At 50.2% G+C, this 20,221-nt stretch overlaps 1 protein-coding gene and 1 long non-coding RNA gene across 2 annotated transcripts in view; one reads left to right on the top strand and one right to left on the bottom strand.

Annotated features, from left to right (window-relative positions):
• TWIST2 (twist family bHLH transcription factor 2) overlaps positions 1-7,944 on the bottom strand; it is a 42,916-nt gene extending 34,972 nt beyond the window's left edge. The window contains exon 1 of the mRNA XM_079133957.1: positions 7,269-7,944. Coding sequence (XP_078990083.1) covers positions 7,304-7,786 — 483 coding nt within the window. The 5' untranslated portion in view covers positions 7,787-7,944 and the 3' untranslated portion in view covers positions 7,269-7,303. The remainder of the gene's footprint in view (positions 1-7,268) is intronic.
• Positions 7,945-7,969: 25 nt separating this feature from the next.
• On the top strand, positions 7,970-17,104 carry LOC306657682. The gene is made up of 3 exons (XR_013762849.1): positions 7,970-9,112; positions 12,031-12,233; positions 16,977-17,104. It is a non-coding gene; the product is annotated as an uncharacterized lncRNA (long non-coding RNA).
• Positions 17,105-20,221: the final 3,117 nt, after the last annotated feature.

The following is a 20,221-nucleotide window of genomic DNA, read 5'->3' as shown; positions in this document are numbered from 1 at the left end:
ATGCTCTTTGACTTTGCCGTTCCTGAAAAAGCCATTCTTGACATAAACAGTAGGTCAAGGCGGGAGCTGCCTGCACACCCGGGAAGCCCAGAGCCACCACGCTCCCACTTTTGAAAGTTAATGCAGCGCGTGCGAGTGGCCGGAGGTGAGGCCTGGGGCGAGCATCACGGCGCTCCTCTTATGCTTGTCACTTGATTACAGGACAATCTCTGCTCTCAGAAAATAGTTCCTCTAGAGTCTCAGAGCCTGCACTGCTGGGCTGCCCAGCAAAACCCCTGCCAGGCTGCCTGCTCGTGGGCGGGCGGCTCTGCGGACACCTTAGGGGCCACAAAGGGACCACGCAGTGGCTCCCAGCCCCACCGAGAGCACAGCAGACACCAGCCCTGCCACCCTCTGGCAGGGTCTCCCCAGCCCTGTGCGCCTTTTGAAGAGTTGAAGCTGGTCATTCCCTGGGGAGGAATCAACAATGGCATACCAGCTGCTCGGACGCAGACACTGGTCCACTGCATTGTCCTAGCATCAATGAAAAAGTTTCTAGAAAACATAACAAAGACAACTAAGAAAAGGGGTGGCCAGGCCTCAGGTGGGGGTGTCGGGTGCACCCCTCTGCACTGCAGGGAGCCGGCAGAGCACCCAGGAGCCTTGGAGGTTCCCTCCCCACGTGTGAGTGCTGCTGTGGGGACCTGACCAAGGGCTTTCGTGACGGGAAAGCTCAGGAGGGCCTCTGGGATCAATGTCTGAACGGCACTGTCTGAGCTGAGAGCGTGCTGGGAGGGGAAAGTGCAGCCGGAGTAATAATCACCGGCTCCAGAACAACGCAAAGGACCATGCACCCACTCAGCCTCCATCCACCACGGCCTGGCAGGAGGGCTGGGCCCATACTGCAGAAGGCAACGTCCACGCGGCCTGCAACTCACAAGAACTTAATCTCAGGAGGACGAATTCTCAGTGAAGATTCCGTTCTGGGAAACCCGCGTGTGCGCAGCATCTCGTCCTCCCTCCTTCCCTCTCATCCAGCAACCCAGGTATTTCCCAAAGAAATGATGATGACCTTACTGTTTACTTAGCAAGGCAAAATCATCGTCTTAAAAATGAGATTTAAAATTCACATGAGCTCCTGTAAGGGACTCGGAGGTGCAGATGTTGCCACCTGCAGTCGCTGGCCTGGCTCATGCCCACCTTGGAGTCATGGAGTAAATGACAGGCAACAGGCACCGTCTACCCACAGATCAGAGAATCAAAAGACGAGACCAGCCTTGAACTTCTGACTTCTCTGCACACCCTTCAAACTAGATCAACCTACTTATGGACAGGAACAAATGGAATATTCATCTCTAGATCTGAGATGGAAAGAAAATGTTGCCTGCCTGCATTTCCAGCACAGCATGTTAAATCAGAGTGAGACACACAGAGAACACCCCCGACCCCAGCCCTGCAGCAGAGCCAGGCTGGGAAACCCTCGCAGGGGCAGCGTGGTCTTCCAGGGAGTTTGTTTTAGGAGCCACCTCTCAAGGAGCCGGCACCTGCCTCAGAAGCAGTCCTGCTCTCTGGAGCCTGCAGGAGGACACAGTCACCGGGAATGATGGAAAGGCAGGGGCCTCTTGTCTGTGGAGCAGTGGAGAACAGCATCAGCCATGGACACGCGTGAGCGCTGTTTTCTCCCCTGGAGAGCAGCAGAGGACCCCAGCCCCGCCCTCCCACAGGCCAAACCCTGCCTGCCACCCCACTGGGAGCCACCTGTCTGGAGCTCCAGAAAGGCTCTGGTTGCGATCACACACCAGCGTCAGCCTCGGACTGAGGCGGGTGTTGACACTGGTCACAAAGGGTTAATAAAAACCAGGGGGGTCGTCCAGATCCCTGTCCTTGACACCCCCAACCTGCACATCCACAAACACAAATGAACTTGCGGTCCAATTAAACCGTGATAAATAGGAACCTAATGCAGGCAATGTAACCAAATGTACTACTTCTCCCCAAAAGATAGAGACTAGCAGCCACGTGTAAGGCCAAATGTGAGCTAACAAGACAGAAGCGTTTTTCACAACAGTGACTTTAGTAGCTGGAAGCCCTGTGAGTTCAGCCCTGCCCTTCGTTTAAGTGACAGATGGGAAGACTCTGAACCAAAGGAGGAATTTCTCCTCTTTTAAAGACATTGCTCTTAGGATGTGGAAAAAAGTTACAGTTTCACAGGAGAATCTGGGTTATCCAAATCCTAGTCCTGGTCAAACGGCAGAGGGAGCGGCTCCTAAGTGGCCGAGGCAGTGCCGGGACACCGTGCCCTGGGGTCTCAGAGCCATGTCCCATCCCACTCAGTCACAGGATCCTCACTGCACTCTAAACAATGGAGCTGAGGGTGAAATTATGCAGGTATCCGAAGCATGTCAAACACCGTTTGGGTTCAAAATGACTCTTCAACTAACCACCAAAAATTTCCCTCCTGTTAAGTTAGGTGCTGGCCTTTCCAGTTTTGGATCCAAGTTTCCCTTTGACGTGACAACCCTCAGTAATCACTGAAGGAAAAAAATCCCATTGTGACTCAGTTTACATCAGCAGGAAAATCACATCGTTAATGTCACTATTCCCATTGCAGAGCAGACATTCTGTAAGACAGTGTGATATAACCAAGTCACACTCAAGGGCTTACCATTCGGCTGAGCTGCAAATGTGCTCCCGGGACCAAGTTCGGGGCTGGTCTCTTCCTCCCTGCCCTGCGCCCCACCCTCTCCCTCTCACCTTTGTAACTCCACATATGACAATTTCAATCTCTACACTACTTGGCGGATCATTTTTACACATCATTTGCTTTAGAATTTTGCACGTACTTGGCAAAAGTGAATACAGACCTACTATTCTAGAGGAACAGGTACATCAGTATCAGGTATTTCCCCAGCCGTATTCTCCGTTAGAATAGGAACAAAGGCTTTCCTGTTGGAATTGATGTTTTCCTTTCTCATGTTTCTGGGATGCCACTTTTTGTTTAAGAATGGTAGGGAATCACTTCCAATTAATATTAAAAATATATATTGAAAAGAGTCCCCATATTCTGAAGAGATGTACAATTATGGAAATGCTATCAGGAAAAAAGCAGGGAATTTTGCTCAAAGTAGATTTTTAATTTATTACTCTGAAATAAAGCACATTAACAATTCTTTATGAAATTTGTTCATTTAAATGCAGAATTTTAAAATTTTATGGAATATTTTTTCTAAAAATGTTAATTTTGAGACAGTTGTGGATTCCCATGAGGCTACTCATAAATAAGTAGCCATCTTCCCCTCACCAAGCATTGGCACAGCTTGCCCAATGGACCACAAGGTCCCGCCCGCTGACGCGGTCCCCAGAGCTGGCTCAGGTGCCCTGGTCCCTGTGTGTGCGTGCACATGGGCGTGCGCATGTGCATGAGCGTGTGCGTGCTTAGTTCTGTGAGTTCTGAGCACACGCGTAGGCTCAGGTGACCACGTGGAATATCTTTTCAAGCAGTTTCTGATTTTAGGGTTTCGTCTTGGCTTTACTTTTGAAAACATCCATGTGTGTATCTCTCAGATCCTGTTTCTTCTTTATGGCTCTCTCCACTTCTTGGCTACAGTAACTTATCCATCTCTCCTTTGAATTTTATGGCCTCTTTTGTGAACTCTTTGCTAGCAGAGAGCTTTGCTTTTGGTTTGCTTTTTGCAGCACATTTATCCTTTCCCAGGAAAAGACACAAACGTAAACAGACCTTCTAGCCTCCATCCACAGGGTTCTTAAAGACACCAGTGAGAATAGATTAATATAAATACTAAGCTGAAAACTGTCATAAAAGCTCAGCCTTTAAAATTGGCTTATTAAAATATTTGTTTTTTTTAAAGCCCCGATTTAAACTCCAGTTATGAGTTATAGTACTCTGCACAGGAAGAGTTTACTTTATGATCTTTTTGCCAGGCAAAAGGAATCTGGCATCTCTGCCGTCTATTCAGGACACAGGCAAGCAAGGCTGACGAAAACAGTTCTTTCAGGCTCATGATGTGTCTGAAAAATAGGTGTTTTCAGAAAACCTCAATAAAGGACTATTTCAAAAGGCCTCAAGCGGCCACTCAGGGTCTGGTCCCCACGGCTCCCACTTGGGCCTGGGCTGCATGTGGCAAGACTTCCTTTTCGCAAGCCTGGAGAAACAACAACTGATGTTTAAGGGGCCAGGAGCAACGGGCGGCCGCCCCTCCACCAGACCTCGGGCACTGCCTCAGGAAGCACTGCTGTCCCAGGCAGCTCTGCCTTCCGTTCCTCTTCTGGCCAGTCCCTGGGCTCCTGCATTTCCATTCTCCTACTCGGGGAATCAACTTTCTTTTGAGAGTAGCTAGCATCCCAAATAGAGTAGTTAACGAACACCTCCAAAAAGTTGAGTTTTGGGGTGGGGGCAGCTTTCATGTTTTGGGTGGCAAGAGGGTCATGCACTTTCTCCAAAGGAGAACAGTCGTCAGGAAAAAAAAAAAAAAAAGAGTGAGTTTGTTGAATGCGGTCACATAGGGGAAGTCTGCTGAGTCCAACTCAGCAGAAGTTAGGGAAGATGAGGGCTTTCACGATGGAGCAGCGAACAGTTCAGCCTGGTAAGTGGTGGTGGCCTCCCTGCACCCTCTAAGCCAGATGGCTCTGACCCCTCAGAAGTCTCAGTCATTTCACCAGAACACGGAGCACTCCCTTTGGGACTTTTCAATTACACAAGTCCCGGCGAATGGCAGACACCTGACTTGCACAACAGCCAAGGAGGTGAGGGTGAACACGCACCGGCGGAGCCCCATCTCCCACACTTCCCTTCACGTGGAAGGAAGAGTCAGGCTTTTGTTGTTCTTGCTGACAGTCACACAGCCTTCAGATACGTGACCATCTCTCCCTAGATGTGAAATCACCCACCGATTACGGAAATATCCAGATACACATAATAAATTCTTCTTGGAAATATTACAAATAAATCACACATACCATTGAACAACATTTCCAGGAAGTCAAACAAATTAGTATACTGTACTTAGGCTCCAAGAGAAGAATGAGTTAAAAAAATAAAAGACGAAGCTGTTCGCCTCACAGGCTGATGATAAGCAGGCAGGGTCAGACGGTTCCTTGGACCCTTCTCTCCTCTCGTACACAGTATTGGCTACGCAGACAGCGGGCTTTGTCTGCACTAGTCATTACTTTCAATTATATAAAATATAAAAATAAATATGCCCACATAAAGATTGGTCGCTCTCCAACTAAGTGTGTTATCTAATACATGAAGGATTTTTGGGCCAAATAAGCTCTTAACAGTTTTCATTCATTTATCACAGGTATTGTGCTTTGTGTTTATCTGCTATTTAATTGTGGTCTGTGATTGATTCTCCTATGTTTTAAAGAGTGAGATTATTTTTAAATGAATTTTAAATGTTCCTGCTGAATCCTTGTATCAGGACAGTATCTCAGTAATTTGTTTCAGTAATTTTTGGAAGGCAGTCTTATGATAATGCTGTTGACATTCCCCTTAAACAAAGCTGTGTGTGTGTGTGTGTTTAAAAGATGACATTCCTCATCTGTCTGTTCTAATTTCAGATGTGGTATAAACTATGGATGGTATAAATGGTAAATGGAAATAACTAATGAAAGCTCATAATTTAGGAAACAAAAACCAGAATTAATGTATTATTCCACTGTAGCATTTAGTACTCAGCCAATCCAAACTTTCTTTCCTAGAGAAATAGGCGATTGAGATACTTTCCATCTGTTTTTGACAAAGACAGAAGATTCCCACAGTTATTCTCTGTTAAAAATTCTTTTTAAAACGATAAAACTGTCATTATCCTAGGGGGCTATTTCGTCAAGAGCATTTTCAGTGATGCAGAAATAAAAGAAAAAGGAAAAAGGAAAAAGAAAGAAAACCAACCTGGAGTAGTTCAATCTTTTTGTTGCCCCTGCAGGACCCCCGCCGATATTACAGAGCCACACACACAAAAAAAGAATAGATAAGTTCGGGAGAATGGATGAGCTGCTCTGGATTTATCTTAATTCTTTCTGTGTGAAGCAGAGACTTTTATAAAAGCATCACAGAGGCAAAAAACCAAAACACACTAGGTGAGAGGGTTTTCACTCGCCCTCAGCCCCCAGCCCCCAGCCCCAGCCCCCAGCCCCAGCCCCGCCGGCAAGCAGGAGTCCTGCGCCCCTCCTGCGCCCTTCCAAGCGGCTGAAGACATAGGGGAGAGGTGCGGGTACCTCCAGCCTCCCTAGAGGACGGCGCCTCCGCGGCTGGAGCCTGTCCACAGGACTTGGTAGGTGTCTGGTGAGAAGGAGCGGGTGCAGGGCGCCCTCAGCGAACTTCCAGAGGAAACCAGACCTTCTTGAGTGCTCCTGCCCTCCGAGCCCGGGTTGCCTTCTCCCCCGCAGGGCCGGCGCACACTGCCTCCTTTTCCCAGACCCATCTCCCAGGCTGGACCCCTTGCACTCACCCGCCGGACTGAACACCTGGACCCACACAGGCGCGTCCCCCTTCCTGCTTTCCCAAATTCAAGGTTGGAACCCGAGGCACCCAGCCCTCAGCTCTGCTCCACCTGTTTGCTTGCAGGCGGGCGTTATGAGCCGCGAGGTCTGCTCCATCTCAGCTCTCTGCTCTGCGCTCTTGGCTTAGGCCGGGTCTCTTGTGCTCCAGGCTAGAGCCTGTCTTCCGCTCTGCGCAGCTCTGACCCCGGAGCCGCGAGCGCAGGACAGTGCCCTCTCGTCCACCGCAGGTAAACCGGAGTCATCTCTGCACCCACTGGACGGCCGCCCAAAGAGCGGGCCAGTAAGCCATGCAGGAACAGCCAGCGAGATCCGAGTGTCAGCACGTAGAAGGCACTCTGCCTCCACCCGACAGGGGCCGAGCAACAAGTCCCGCACAACTCTGAACCAACAGCCTCCCTGGCCGCTCTAGCTCTGAGGGATGCAAAGGACAGCAGATCACCATCTGCCTACCCTGGTCGACCCTAGAAGATGCTTCCCGTACAGTCACCCACAGATATCCACACCCACCAAAAAGAACGGAAAATGCAAGCGTTAGTCTCGGTGCCCCCCGGACCTTGCTGGGAGTCACCGGTCTACCGGTTCCCAACTGACAGGCTTTGCAAAGGGCCTCCGCGGTGCCTCTGGGGCAAGGAAGCTCCCGTCCGCCTCCCATTCACGCTGCGGCGGCCCGCGGGGCCTCCATCAGGAGGGATGCGCAGGCCCTGGACACCCTGCGGCAGGCCCGCCCGCCCCCGAAACGGAGGGCGCTCGTCGCGCGCAGCACCTACCCTGGCGCGCCGGTCTGGAGATGGGTGGCGCGGCGCTAGTGGGAGGCGGACATGGACCACGCGCCTTCCATGCGCCACACGGAGAAGGCGTAGCTGAGGCGCTCGTGGGCCACGTAGCTGCAGCTGGTCATCTTATTGTCCATCTCGTCGCTCTGCAGGACCTGGTAGAGGAAGTCTATGTACCTGGCGGCCAGCTTCAGCGTCTGGATCTTGCTGAGCTTGTCCGAGGGCAGCGTGGGGATGATCTTGCGCAGTGCAGCGAAGGCCTCATTGAGCGACTGGGTGCGTTGGCGCTCGCGCACGTTGGCCAGGATGCGCTGGCTCTGAAGCTCCTCGAAGGACTGAGCGCTCGGGCTGCCCTTCTTGCCGCGCTTGCCCGGGGTCGGGCTGCCATCTTCGCTTGACTTCTTGCTGTAGCGCCGCTTCCGGCCGAAGCGCTTGGGCTGCCGCTCGAGCTCCTCCTCGCTGGTGCCCAGGCTGTCCACGGGGGACACGGGAGAACTGGAGCCCTCCTCCATGGCGCCGGCCCGGCGCGCGTGGGGCTGGGGGCGCCCGGGCGCCAAGCGCGCGCCGCTGGCCAAGCCCGCGGCCGCCGAGCACACGCTCTTCGGGTGCTCAAAAGGCTCTGATTTCGGGCCGGTTTGTGCAAAACCGAGGTCTCCGGGAGAGGAAGTTATTCTAACTTTTTTGGAAACTCTAGCCCGGCTGGGTTGCTAAATAGCTGTCAGGAGCGAGAGCGGCGCGCTGATTGGCCACCATGGACGGGGGCAGGACATGTATCGGGGCCTTCGCCGGCCGCCCCCGCCCCCCGGCGCGGCACTTTCAGTTTTGCAGTTTTTTTGCCTGAAAGCTGCCGGCATCCCGAGGCCGGGTCCTCCAGCGCCGCCCGCGCCCCGACTCCGGGCCTGGGCCACTAATCAACCTCCCTGAGCCTAGGCCCAGCCAGACCTGGCTTTGTCTGCTCCTTAACGTGGAGATCCCGCCTGCCAGGTCGCAGAGTCTCTATGAGAGGCGCAGGGGTGAGTTCAACCCCAGATGCGCGCCCCGAGCCTCCGGGGGCGCCTGTGCCTTAGCCGTCCCGAGGGGTGCTGCGATTCCTCGCCGCGGCCCACACACTGGGGCCTGGAAAGAGCGGAGCTCACTCGGCGGTGGGGACACTCGGGTGCCGGCGGAGAAACCCATCCCCAAGGACCGAACTTCAGGATGCGAGGAGACGCCATCCGCTGGGGCCAGTCCATGTATTGGGGACCGTTTCTTACCCCGATTTGCTGGGGACCCCCGTCCCCGACGTCTCTGCTGAACTTTCCCCCAGCGCTTTAGAAGTTGAGCGCCACAGCGAGAGTCTGCGGGTGCGCCCTGCGCCGCTGCTGCGGCCCGCCGGGTCTCGGCGTGGTGCTGGGCGCTGGTTGGGGCGCGCGCCCGGCCTGCCTGACCCGCCCCTGCCTCTGCACTCTCCCTTCACTTCGCGAGTCCGCAGGAGGATGCTCTGGGAGCTGCGCGGGCCGCCAGGGCCCAGCCTCCCCTACGCTGGCGCCTTTGGGCAAATCTGAGCAGGAGGGCGCAGAGCTGCGGAGCTTGGGGGCTCTGCCTTGGAGGGCGACATCGTGGACCCCGGCCCCGCGCCATCTGGACGCCGAGCGCCAGAGCTTTTGAAGTGGTTCGGGGTCTCTTTGTTCGCTCTGCCGCTCTGGCTCAGGGCCTGGAGGTGGTTTACAGCGTCGATGCCTTTGAACCTATTCCCAGGTGACCCGTGCTCAATTAGGCCGGGGCCTAAGCGGGGCTGTCAGGCGAGCCGCGTGATCAAGGGCAGACTGGGCCATTTTATTGAAGTTGAACCGGGGCCGGTGAGTGCTCAGCCTCGGCTGTTACTGGGGACAGTCAGGCCTGCCTCGAGGTGGGGCCTGCGGGCTGAAACCCGCCTAAGGGAACCTGTGGAGGGCTCTGTACGGGCCCTTTGCACTCCTCTCCAAGGGCCAGGGTTCTGGCAGCGCTAGGGAACAGTCCATCAAGGAAGGCAGGCTCTGTGGAGATCAGGCCCTCATACACGTGACTACATAGCAGCACTATTTGCAGATTCCAAGGGCTTCACAATCCGCTGACTACAGGGTCCTTGAGTAGCCAGCCCAGCCCCACCCGGCCTGATGGCCCTCCTTCCTCCACTTTGGGAGGACCCACGGTGTATCCAGAGCAGCAAAGTAGCTTTCCTCATCCCTTTCTTTACTTCTTTTTTCAAATAAAAGTTTGAGGAACAAAAGAGAACGTGCAGCCAAGTCCCCAGCCATCCCACGCTGGGGCAGCCTCTCTGGGATGGAAAGGGCCTGCTCCTTCTCAAGATGGCCTCTCTCCCCCTGCTGGGCTCAGAGCCCCAGAGCAGGGATTTGCTACTCCACCAAGGCCCCTGCTGCTTGCTCAGGTTGGGGAGTCTCAGGACCTACGGGATCTGGCCCAGCTCACGTCAGCTGGGTGCACCTTCTCCTATCCAGACTGAATGTATTTACACGTGCACATTTTCTTTCTCTGCTTCTGTGCTGTTCTCTGTCTCTCTGACTCTTTCTCCTCCCAGCTCCACCAGGCAGAGTTCAAAGTTTAGTGGGAAGGAAAACAGCCCAGCCCAGAAGCCTGATGGGTCCTGAGCAGCTGAGGGCATGCCCTGCCCTAGGGTGAGAGGCCAGAGTGCCTTGGAAAGTGGAGCTCAGACCTGGTTGGGGGCTCCCTTTTGCCTGGAGACGTGGATGTGGAGGATTGCGCCTGAGACCTCAGTGGACCCTGTGACCTTCACAGCCAGAAGCTCAGCTTAACTCTGGGTCACCTTCAGGGTCCTGTCTTTTCTAGTTTTAAAAACTTCAGCAAATTAAAACTTGAGTCTGGGATGCTGGTGAGCAGGTGAGAAGTGCCGTCCTTGTAGAGTCTGGAATGCCTTTCTTCCACTGCTGATTAGCTCCTTGGAGTCCTTAACTGGTCACTGACCCACTTTCCCAAGTAGGTAAAATGAGGCACAGTGACATTCAGGAGTACCTCCAATGCCACCAGCAGTTGGGCAGGGGAGGTAGCAGTCAGTGCCGTTTTCAGGTTGGCTGAGTTGAAATCCAAATGAAAAAGCAATCAATGTAGCAAATAATACTCAAGTTATTGATGTAGTTTGGATTTTTCTTTTAAAAGTCAAGTCATGGATGAGGCTAATAAAATCGAAGTATTAATAACCTGAACACCAAAATGTGCTTATATGAGAATCTCTGCAGTGGGCCTCCCAGGCTTGCTCTGACCTGTGGGGAATGCCATTCAGGAGGTTACAGGAGGGAAATATACTTCTTGGTATATTTATTCTTTATTGTGTGTGGAAAATCTTGTTGATACTTCTCATTTATTCAGAAAAAGTGCTTTGTTTCATGGGACATTTTTCGTTTTTAAGTGATCTGCTGTTCTGAAAGATTCCCCTGTTGCCTGTTGTCCTTAGGCAGCAAATAAGAGGAGGTGGCAAGTTTTCATGTGAACTTGATGGCTATTCACTTGGCATTCATCTCCTGCAGTAAAATGTGACACCGTTGAATTTGTCACTGAGGGTTGGTCTTCAATACTAGGACAGGATGACACAGCCCCTAGGCTTAATGAGGATAATAAAATATGTACTTGTCAAATCAGAAAACAAGTGACAAACCACAGGAGCTATGTGAAACCACAAGTTCATACCTTCTAGTGCCATTGCTGCTACCTTTGGTCAGAACACCTGCCCAGGTGAGCCCTCCCATGCTCTCCAGCAGATCCTGTCATGGCTTAGCTGTATGAGGTTCTTGATGGAGCCAGGAGATGGAAATCAGGTATTTGAAAGGGCTTCAGTGTGCATTCCCTAAAGTTTGGTGGGCTGTAATCTCCTCTTGAGTTTAGTGAATTTTGCAAGCTTGAGCTGATGACAGAGACTGTACTCCTGTGACAGAATCAGCCCTCTAGATGAACTTAGCTAGAGGCTGCTAAGGACTTGCCCTGAGCTGCATCTTCAGTGCAAGGCACCTTCTGCATCGCTGTGAGAAGCAGTTCTGGCCTGGCACCTGCTGATGTGCGCATAACAGGCCTGTTGGTGCCTTCATCTTAAGTTGCTCTCTTAAGATAGAAGTGACAGTGAATGTGGTTCACTATGTTCAGGAGCCTGAGTTCAGAAGTAGGCCCTGAAGAATCGTGAGCATGGCTGTATAGATGAGAGGGCTCTTTGGCATTGCTTTGCTGAGTGTTGGACACACTTTTTGCATGGACAGAACAGCTCCTGGACCTGGTTCTGCCACTTCTATTCTAGCCAGGTGTCACGCCTCCTCGGCACACCCCTCCCAACAGGGTTTCAGTCATTCCTTGCCTTCCCAGGGTCCAGGATGCTGGGGGCAGGGTGCAGTGGCTGAAAGGCAATTATTTTCAGTCCTAAAACTGAGGGCTTAAGAACGAAGATGCTTCTCAAATCTGGTAGTGAAACAGAACTTACTCTGGCGACAAGTCTGGAAGTCAGTCCAAGAGCCAGTCCCCTGCCTCCATCCCAGCACAGCACGGCGGGGTGGGCTGCACTCAGCAGGGCGGGGACTTGGTGTCCAGGGCAGGGTCCGTGCAGGCAAGACTCCCCTGAAGGAAATCATCTTGACGTTTCCCCCAGAGTTCGCTCAGGAGGACATCGTGGGGTCCTGTGGGCGTGGGGTCCTGCCACCACACTGCTAACGCCCCCACCCCTGCCCCGTGCAGATGGCCCCAGTCTCCTTGCCTCCTTCTTTCACGCTTTCTTCCCCAGAATGACCTTCCTCTGTCCCTGGCAGCCCTGATCTCTGAGAGGCACCCTTGGACATGTGGGAAGGAAGGAGGCTGTCTACATGGCTTGGCAAGCCCAGGGCGGAGCCGTCTGGTCTTCCGGGGCCAGTGTCCCAGCACCACGTATCTACTGGCCAGCATGGCTTGGATGCCCGCTTCCTGGAGAGGGCTGTCCCTCCATCCCAGGTGGGTCTGGATTCACCGCTTTCCTGGTGCTGCGAGGGGGTAGCCCCATTCTACAGCAGGGCTGGAGATGGGTCTTGGAGGCTGACCCCAGGACCTGGTCATGCAACTCTGTTAACAAGTCATTCCAGCTTAACTGGCCAGCGTGGGCCTGTTCTGTGATGGAACCTGAAGGAGACAGCCACCCCTCTGTGGTCAGCAGGGTGGAGACCAGGGTCCCCACAGCACGTGGATTTCTTGACCTCACTGATAGCCACTTGCAAGGAGGGACAAACGGTGGCCTTTGGCACACACATATTCATGTCTTTAATCCAATCAAAAGTTGCTCTTGCAACAAACTCATTCGATCTTTATATTTGTAATGTATATCAATTTTCAGTTAAATAAAAATGGAAAGATTAAACCAGACATTAAGCACTGGGAGAAAAAATAAGATATAGGGGTTTGAAACAGAAACTGTTTTGTGGATTTGACTTTGGAATCACAGGACTATTTTGTATAATTATAACAAATTAGGTTAAAATAAAAAAATAGAAATCCATTTTAAGTCAAAATCAAAATCAAACTTACTTATTTTTTATCATATTGGTAACTCAGCCATGAAGATAGGGATAATGTAAGATAGGTTTAAAGCACTGTGACGTAAATCTACATCCCGAGTGGACACCCTCCAAGGCAGAAGTGACTGGGAAACAGGCTTAAATAGTTTCAGTTGTTCTGAAACTATGTTGTAAGCTAAGTGATTTTGTTCATGTCTTTGGGAATTAAGATTTCCAGTCTGGAGGAAAATGGATACAAACATAAAATAAGTAAAAATGTAATTTTGAATTTGTTGGGATTATCCATACAGATTCGTGATGTATTTCCATTAAACAATGATTTCCTGGTCCTGATCCCTGACCAGACCTGGAACGTTGACCTTCCTGATGGTGGGGCTTGCACGCTCTCCTGGAGGAAATGGTTGGCTTAAGGTCTGGGGCCAGGTCTGTACCAGACAAACCCAGGCAGTCTCCTACAGAAAGGCAGGGAGGAGGTTGGTGCCTATGGGGTCATGTCCAAAGGACCACAAGAGGCAGAAAGAGATGGGGCACGCTGTGCGTCTGCACGAAGAGCGACTGCCTGGGCGGAAGCGCATGGAGCGTGGTACGATCTACGGGTTCGCAATGGTAATCAAATAAAAGTCTTAGTGGCCGCTTTTGCTGTTGCTGGGAAATTGACTCCTGGTTCTGAGATTGGAGAATGGAGGAAGGAGCCCAACACTGACTTTTCTCATTGAATATACCTCAAAGTAGCAGAGCAGTTGCGCAGAGAACATTCCCTCTGTGGAAGCGTTCCGGACGGAGAGGGAAGACTGACCAACTGGTAAAGGGAGGGCGTGGGCAGTGCCAGGCTCACTAACCCACAACACAGAGCACCCTGGGACACCGTCTCCTGGAGGTCTCCAGGGACAGGACCCTCTGGGCGCAGCTCCGGAGAGCACAGGTCATGCAACTTAAACATCTGTTTGCAAGACCAGTCACAGCAGAGCTGCAAACAGGAGCGGAAAAGGGACACAGAATGGGCGCAGGAGTCTGGACCCTGTGTCTGCCTTACCAGAATGCCCTTGGTGGTCCCTGTCCTGCCGGGGACTTAGTTTCTCATTGCGAAGTTAGGTTTGGGTAAAGATCCCCAGCCTTCCCCAACAGGAAGATGTCTCGCAACTCGAGGCCCCTGGTAGGGACGTAAGTGCCTGTCACACTCCCACATCTGGTGGCATTTTAGAAGTGCGGGCCCTGCAGGACACACAGAGGGATCCTCTTTGCTCTGAATATGTGCAGGGGGCCTTAGGTGGTCACACATGCCCAACCCTCATAAAGTCCCTGTTCCTTGGTGACCTCATCATAAACTTTCCTGAAAAGGTCATATGAGTTTATTGTCCCCTATATTTTATAATTACAAATTGTGGTCTCTGTTCCCTATGAAATTTTTTAGCTTTAGCAAATCTTAAATTAAAACTTTTTACATGTTTCCAAAATGTTCTTCAGAAAACTTTAAATTCATGAGTTGAGAATTTGATTTGAAAAGTCCTGCACACGTATCTAAATAAACACAGATCTGACCTAACATGTTTAAAGCAATAAACTTGGAATTAAACTTGTGTGTCAAAACTCTGATTGTATCTCAAATATAAAAACACATCAAAGACATCTGTTGGGGGAGCCCTTCTGGGCGCATGGCAAGCTTCTCTTTTATGGAGGTCACCAGGGCAATCAGGCGGGGCTGCAGTCCCCTTCAAGCGACCAGGAGAGAGCACACTGGATGTCCTGGTTTGAGGAGGCGTGTGTGCATGTCAGGCCTGCTCGTGTGCGTGTGTGTGTGTGTGTGTGTGTGTGCTTGTGCAGGGACATGGGGCTTATGTGACTTCCCTGGGCTCTATTTCATCTCCTTTCATTGTCCCCCAGTGCCAGGGACTGACCCCCAGGCCTCTCACGTACCGAGCATACCCTCCACTGCCTAGCTACCCCGTCCTAGCCTTCACATTTTGTAAAAGCTTCTAATTACTCCACTTGACTCCGATTTCCCTCTTAATTTCTCCCAGGGAAGAATAACTAACAGCAGCCCAGGGCTGCCCGAGCTCTCCCTCCCACCGATGGCATGGATGGTGCTGGATTTCCTCTGGCCAGAAGTCCACAGGGAAATTGCACCTGGCCACACCAGGCTTCCTCCCCAATCCTCTTTCCTCTTCTACCCTCATGATTCTTCTTTCCTCCTCTTCCAAAGTCCCTCACATCTAATCCCTGGAAGATGTTGTCTGAACTCTGAGAATAAAGTGAAAGTAGTTTTATTTATTTTGACAGATTCTTCCCCCAACCTCACACTACCGGCCCAGGAAACGTTCATGAACACCAGCCTCAGAGGACAAGAGTCAGTGTTATCTCCCTGGCCACACAGGGCTATTGCACATGTAGAATGTGATTGACTCAGGGCCCTGGACAGATTTGACTCCCCGTTACTTAATCCGTCATCTACTCGTGGCCAGCAAGCCCGACCGCACACACCTTGGCCAGGCAAGACCCCTGGGGGTCTAGAGGTTCGAAATGTCTCAGAAAAAAATGTTTGCACCAATCTTTCTTCTTTGAAAATGTTTGTGTAAGGAATCTGGAATACTGTATTTCCTTCTAGGAAGATTCCATGAATAATATTTTGCTATATAATCAATAACCATGCAACTACTGGGGATCTTCAGACAACTAGATGATTTTTCTTTGGGCTCAGATTCAGAGGAAAAAAAGTCAATGTGAGGAGGAGGAAGGTGGAAGAGGAGGAGAAAGAGGAGGTGACTGGTAACACCTAGTTTAAAGAAGACAGCCTTGAGTATATTTGCTGCCACTAGGGGGCGAGGCCTCAGTTTCCCCATGATGGCGTCTTGCGCGCATTCCCTAACGCGTCTCAAGCCGAGGTGAGAGCCTCAGCCAGCATGCAGGTGTCCGTTCTCCAGGAGCAGCAGCACGGATCCTTCCAGAGTGTGGGATAGAGAGCTGGGCCTCGTTTACCTGCAATAAAATTCACCCATTTTAAGATTTGGTTCATTTTGATAAACGTGGAACCCCTCCACTGTTTCAGTCAGCTTTTTCACTACTGCGACCCAGTATTATTTAGGGGCTCGCAGTTTCAGGGGTCTCAGTCCACGGAGAGCAGGCTCCATTCTCAGGGCTGAGGAGAGGCAGAACATCATGGCAGAAGAGTATAGAGGAGGGAAGCAGCTCACATGGCGATCAGAAAGCAGGGAGGCAGAAAGAAACTCTACTGGCCAGATACAAAACATACACCCAAAGCCATGCCCCAATGCCCACCTCCTCCAGCCACACCCCATCTGCCTTCAGTTGCCACTCAGTTAATCCATACCAGGGAATTAAATCTCTGATTGGATTAAGACTCCCACAACCCAATCATTTCTCCTCTGAACCTTCTTGCATTGTCTCACATGTGAGCTTTTGGGGGACATCACATTCAAACCATAACATTCCACCACTGGTCCCAAAAAGCTTACAACCACCTCACAATGCAAAATACATTTTGTCCATTTCAGAGTCTCAGTAGTCTCAACAGTTCCAAGATTGCCTAAAAGTTCAAGTCCAAAGTCTCCTCTGAGACTTAGGGCAGGCTCGCATCATGAGTTCCTGTAAAAATTAAAAGTGATTTACAAGTATCTAATACATAGAGATACAGAATAAACATTTCCATTTACAAAAACAGGGGCATAGAAAGAAGGGATAGGACCAAGCAGGACTGAAATCCAGCTGGGCAGACGATGGGCTTCCTGTAGTGCCACGTTGGACGTCTCTGACACAAGGCATGTGATGTTCTGTCCACAGGGCTATGTAGCTCTGCTCCTGTGGACCTGTTGGTTGCAGCCCAAGTGGCCCTTCTGTTGACTTCTCTCTGTTCGATTCCTGTAGCTTTCCTCAGCCCACATTCCACAGTACTGGCATCTCTTAATCTCAAGGGTCTCCTCTGCAGTTCACTATCCCGCATGCCAATCATTCCTAGACACACACTCATTGACATGCCCAGAAGCCTCTTAATCTTCACCATCTCTTAATCCAATCAAGTCTGCAATTCAAACTAACATTACATCCACAATCAAGAAAATTTCTGTCACTCCAGAAAGTTCTCTTGAGCCAGTTCCTTTGCAGTCCACGTCTGGCCCCTCCTCAGCCATTGGTAATCAGTGATCTAATTTCTGTTTCTGTTTTGTTTTTCTAGAATGTCCAAAGAATTAAGTCATTGGTCTGCTTTCCCATAGTCAGGACCATGCTTGGAGATTCGCTCACATGGTTGCATGTGCAGATAGCTTGTTTCCTTCCACAGCTGAGCATGCCGTCTGGATGCACTACACTCTGTTGTCCATTCGTTGGTTGATGGACAACGTCTGGGTTGTTTCCTTTTGGAGTGATTTTGAATAGAATTGCACTTGGGTCTTGTGTAGACATTTATTTTACCTCTCAGACGTCGTTTTCATCTCATCTCTTTAGGAGGGGCATTACTGGGCCCTGGGTAAGCACATGCTGAACTTTAGAAGAAACTGCCCAGCTGTTTTCCAAAATGACTGGACCATTTCTCATTCCCACCAGCAATGTACAAAGCTCAGCTACAGATGACTATAAATAATAAGTAAATAAAACCCCAGATCAGAAAATAACAGGTCTGGAAGGATGTGGGAAAAGTGGGGCCCTCACACTCTGCTGATGAGTGGCAGGGCCACTGCAATGGTAGATATGGGAGAGCACACGACCAGCAACTCTGCTCCTTAGCACATACTCGAGTCAAAACAGGTGCTCAGGCAACATTGTGCACGGGGATGTTCAGAGCAGCATTATTCCCAACTGCAGGAATGTGGAAACTTCCAAATGCCCACAGATGGCTGAACGGATAAGCCAAGTGTGGTACAGCCGTACAGCGGAATATCATTCTGCCCTGGAAGGGAATGAGACATGATGCCGCTACCAGGGGGCTAGGATTTGTGAACCTCGCGTTCAGTGAAAGAAGCCAGACACAGAAGACCACAAGACTGTACGGTTCCATTTACAAGAAATGTCCAGAATAGGCAGATTCAAAGTGACAGAGAGCAGGTTAGCGGTTGCCGGGAGCTGGGAGGAGGGAGTGTATTAATCATGGCTTTTCTTTTCTGTATTGTATGATGCTTTGACGTCTTGGCTTGTTGCAGACCCAGGGAGGGACTGCCCCTCCCTGAGTTAGCTAATTCCTCGAGACAGCAAACAACTTGCTGAGAGCACGCCCGATCTGTGACCGACCAAGACTCCCACCCGCTCGGCTTATCAGGCACTGAAGCAGGGCCCCTCTCCAGCCCCGCCTGCTGGGATCAGACAGACTGTCACAATCCTAGCTGCTCATTTGCATGCCGTGCTTTCCCTGGTCTTTCCCAGGAAAACCACAGTCAAGACTCACACACACTCTCCTCTGCCTCCCAGTCCTTCCTGGGGCCTCCCCGTGTGGCCCTGCCTGGCATCCACACCTCCTGGACCCAAGGAACTGTGACTGTAAAGCTTCCTGTGACAGTCACTCCATGCCTGGTGTCCTATGGGCCTGGCTAGGACAATCCCACGTGTGTTTTAAAAGGGGAATGAGAAGCCACTGTGTGATGGGCGTGGGGCTTCCGTTTGGCTGGTAGGATGCTCTGGATCTAGACAGTGGGTGGTTGTGGCTGGGACCCTGTGAACGTGCTGAACGCCCCCAGGAGTAAATTGTATGTTATGTGCATTGAGCACAATAAAGAAACTTTAAAACTGTAGCTCGTGCCCCGTGGTTAGCTCCACTATCATCAGTCCTGCCAGTGCTAGCCACTCTAGTAGGTGTGCAGTGTCTCACTGTAGTTTAAATTTGCATTTCCCCAATGACTAATCACACTAGCATTTTCTCACCAAATGTCACTTTTATTCTGAAATTATTTTAGAGTTTCATAAGTGTTGCAAAACTCATTCAGAGTTCCTCGAATCTTACAAAGCCATGGTACAATGGAAATCCACACTGATAGGGCACAGTGTCCTAACCTACAGACTTCATGAAATTTTACTTAGTTTCCTACTAACTTCTTTTTTATGGCTCAGGATCTAGTACTAGAATGTTATATTAGCTGTCAAATTTCCTCGCTTTCCTCAAATCTGCAGCAGTTTTTCAGTCTTTCTTTTTCTCTCATGCCTTGGATACCTTCAATGCTGCAGGTCAGTTATGTTTAAGAATGTTCTGATGTTTTCTAGACACTGAGGTTGTGCATTTTGCATGAGGGTGGTTCCAAGGTAAACTGTCACCACTGGATGCCTACAGCCGACCTGACCTGTCACCGAGGATGCCTCTCTGGTGCCAGAGAGGCTTCCTCAGTAAAGGCTGCACACTAACTGCTTCCATTACTGAGGAAGTTACTGTGCTTGCATTAGTCACAATCTGTGTACCTGCAGTCCAGGCAGGCCCATTGCCATCCTACTTCTGCTTGGTGCTTTCTGCACCTCTCCAGGTTTGTCAAGCTGCTATTACAATGGCACTTGCCAGGGCTGATTCTCCTCTTTCCATGATCTCTTCTACATTTATTCAATGAGCGTCCTGCTCTAAGGAAGAGGAATTTCTTGTCTCCAGTTCATTCATTTGACTCTCTATTCACAGCAGTGTAACTGAGGGACTTTCGCTTTACATGAGGGGTTATATTCCAAACGATCATCATTACTACTCTTCCCGCCTCTGCTTTCGTCACTGAGGGCAATGCCACATGGGTGCCTGTGTCCCTGGACATGCCCCTGCGGTGTCCAGAACATTGCCTTCCCTTTGGCCTTAAACGAGGTGTAGCCTTGTGAAACACCTTTTTATGCACTTATTTGCTGTTTTATATCCTCCTTGATGAAATGTCTATTTCATCAAGTAGTTGCCTATTTTTAATTGGATGCTTTGTCTCCTCATTATTGAATCATAAGCATTCTTTACAAATTTTATATAAAAGTTCTTCATTCAATACTCTACTCAGCTCTTTATTCAGTATGAATCTTACATTTTCTTTCAGTTTTCAGCTTGTCGCTTCATTATTTTAACAGTGAATTTAAAAGAACTAAATTTTTTCATTTTGATAAAGTCAAATTTATCATTTATTCTTTTCCAACTTGTACTTTCATATCATATCTAGGAAGACTGTCTAACCCTCAGAAAGATCTCCTGCATCTTCTACAGCTTCCATTGCTTCAGATCTGATTTTTAATTGTGTGGTTCATATCTAGCTCATTTTTTGCACATAGAGCAAGTCATAACTGGGGTTCATTGCTCTTCAGATTGTTGTTCAGTAGATTAGAATATTCTTTGCCAATTGGATTTCTTTGCCAATTTGCCAAAGGCAATTGTCTGTGTATGTTGGGATTATTTCTGGACTGTCTACTCTGTTCTTTTAAGGTATACGTCTATGATTATAGCAATAAAACTCAGGCAAGATTTCTGTAGCTTTGTATAGGTCT

Source organism: Sciurus vulgaris (assembly GCF_902686455.1).
Source record: "Sciurus vulgaris genome assembly, chromosome: 3".
Lineage (NCBI taxonomy): Eukaryota > Metazoa > Chordata > Mammalia > Rodentia > Sciuridae > Sciurus > Sciurus vulgaris.
The sequence above is the reverse complement of the archived record's forward strand: the minus strand, read 5'-3'. Positions and strand labels throughout refer to the sequence as shown.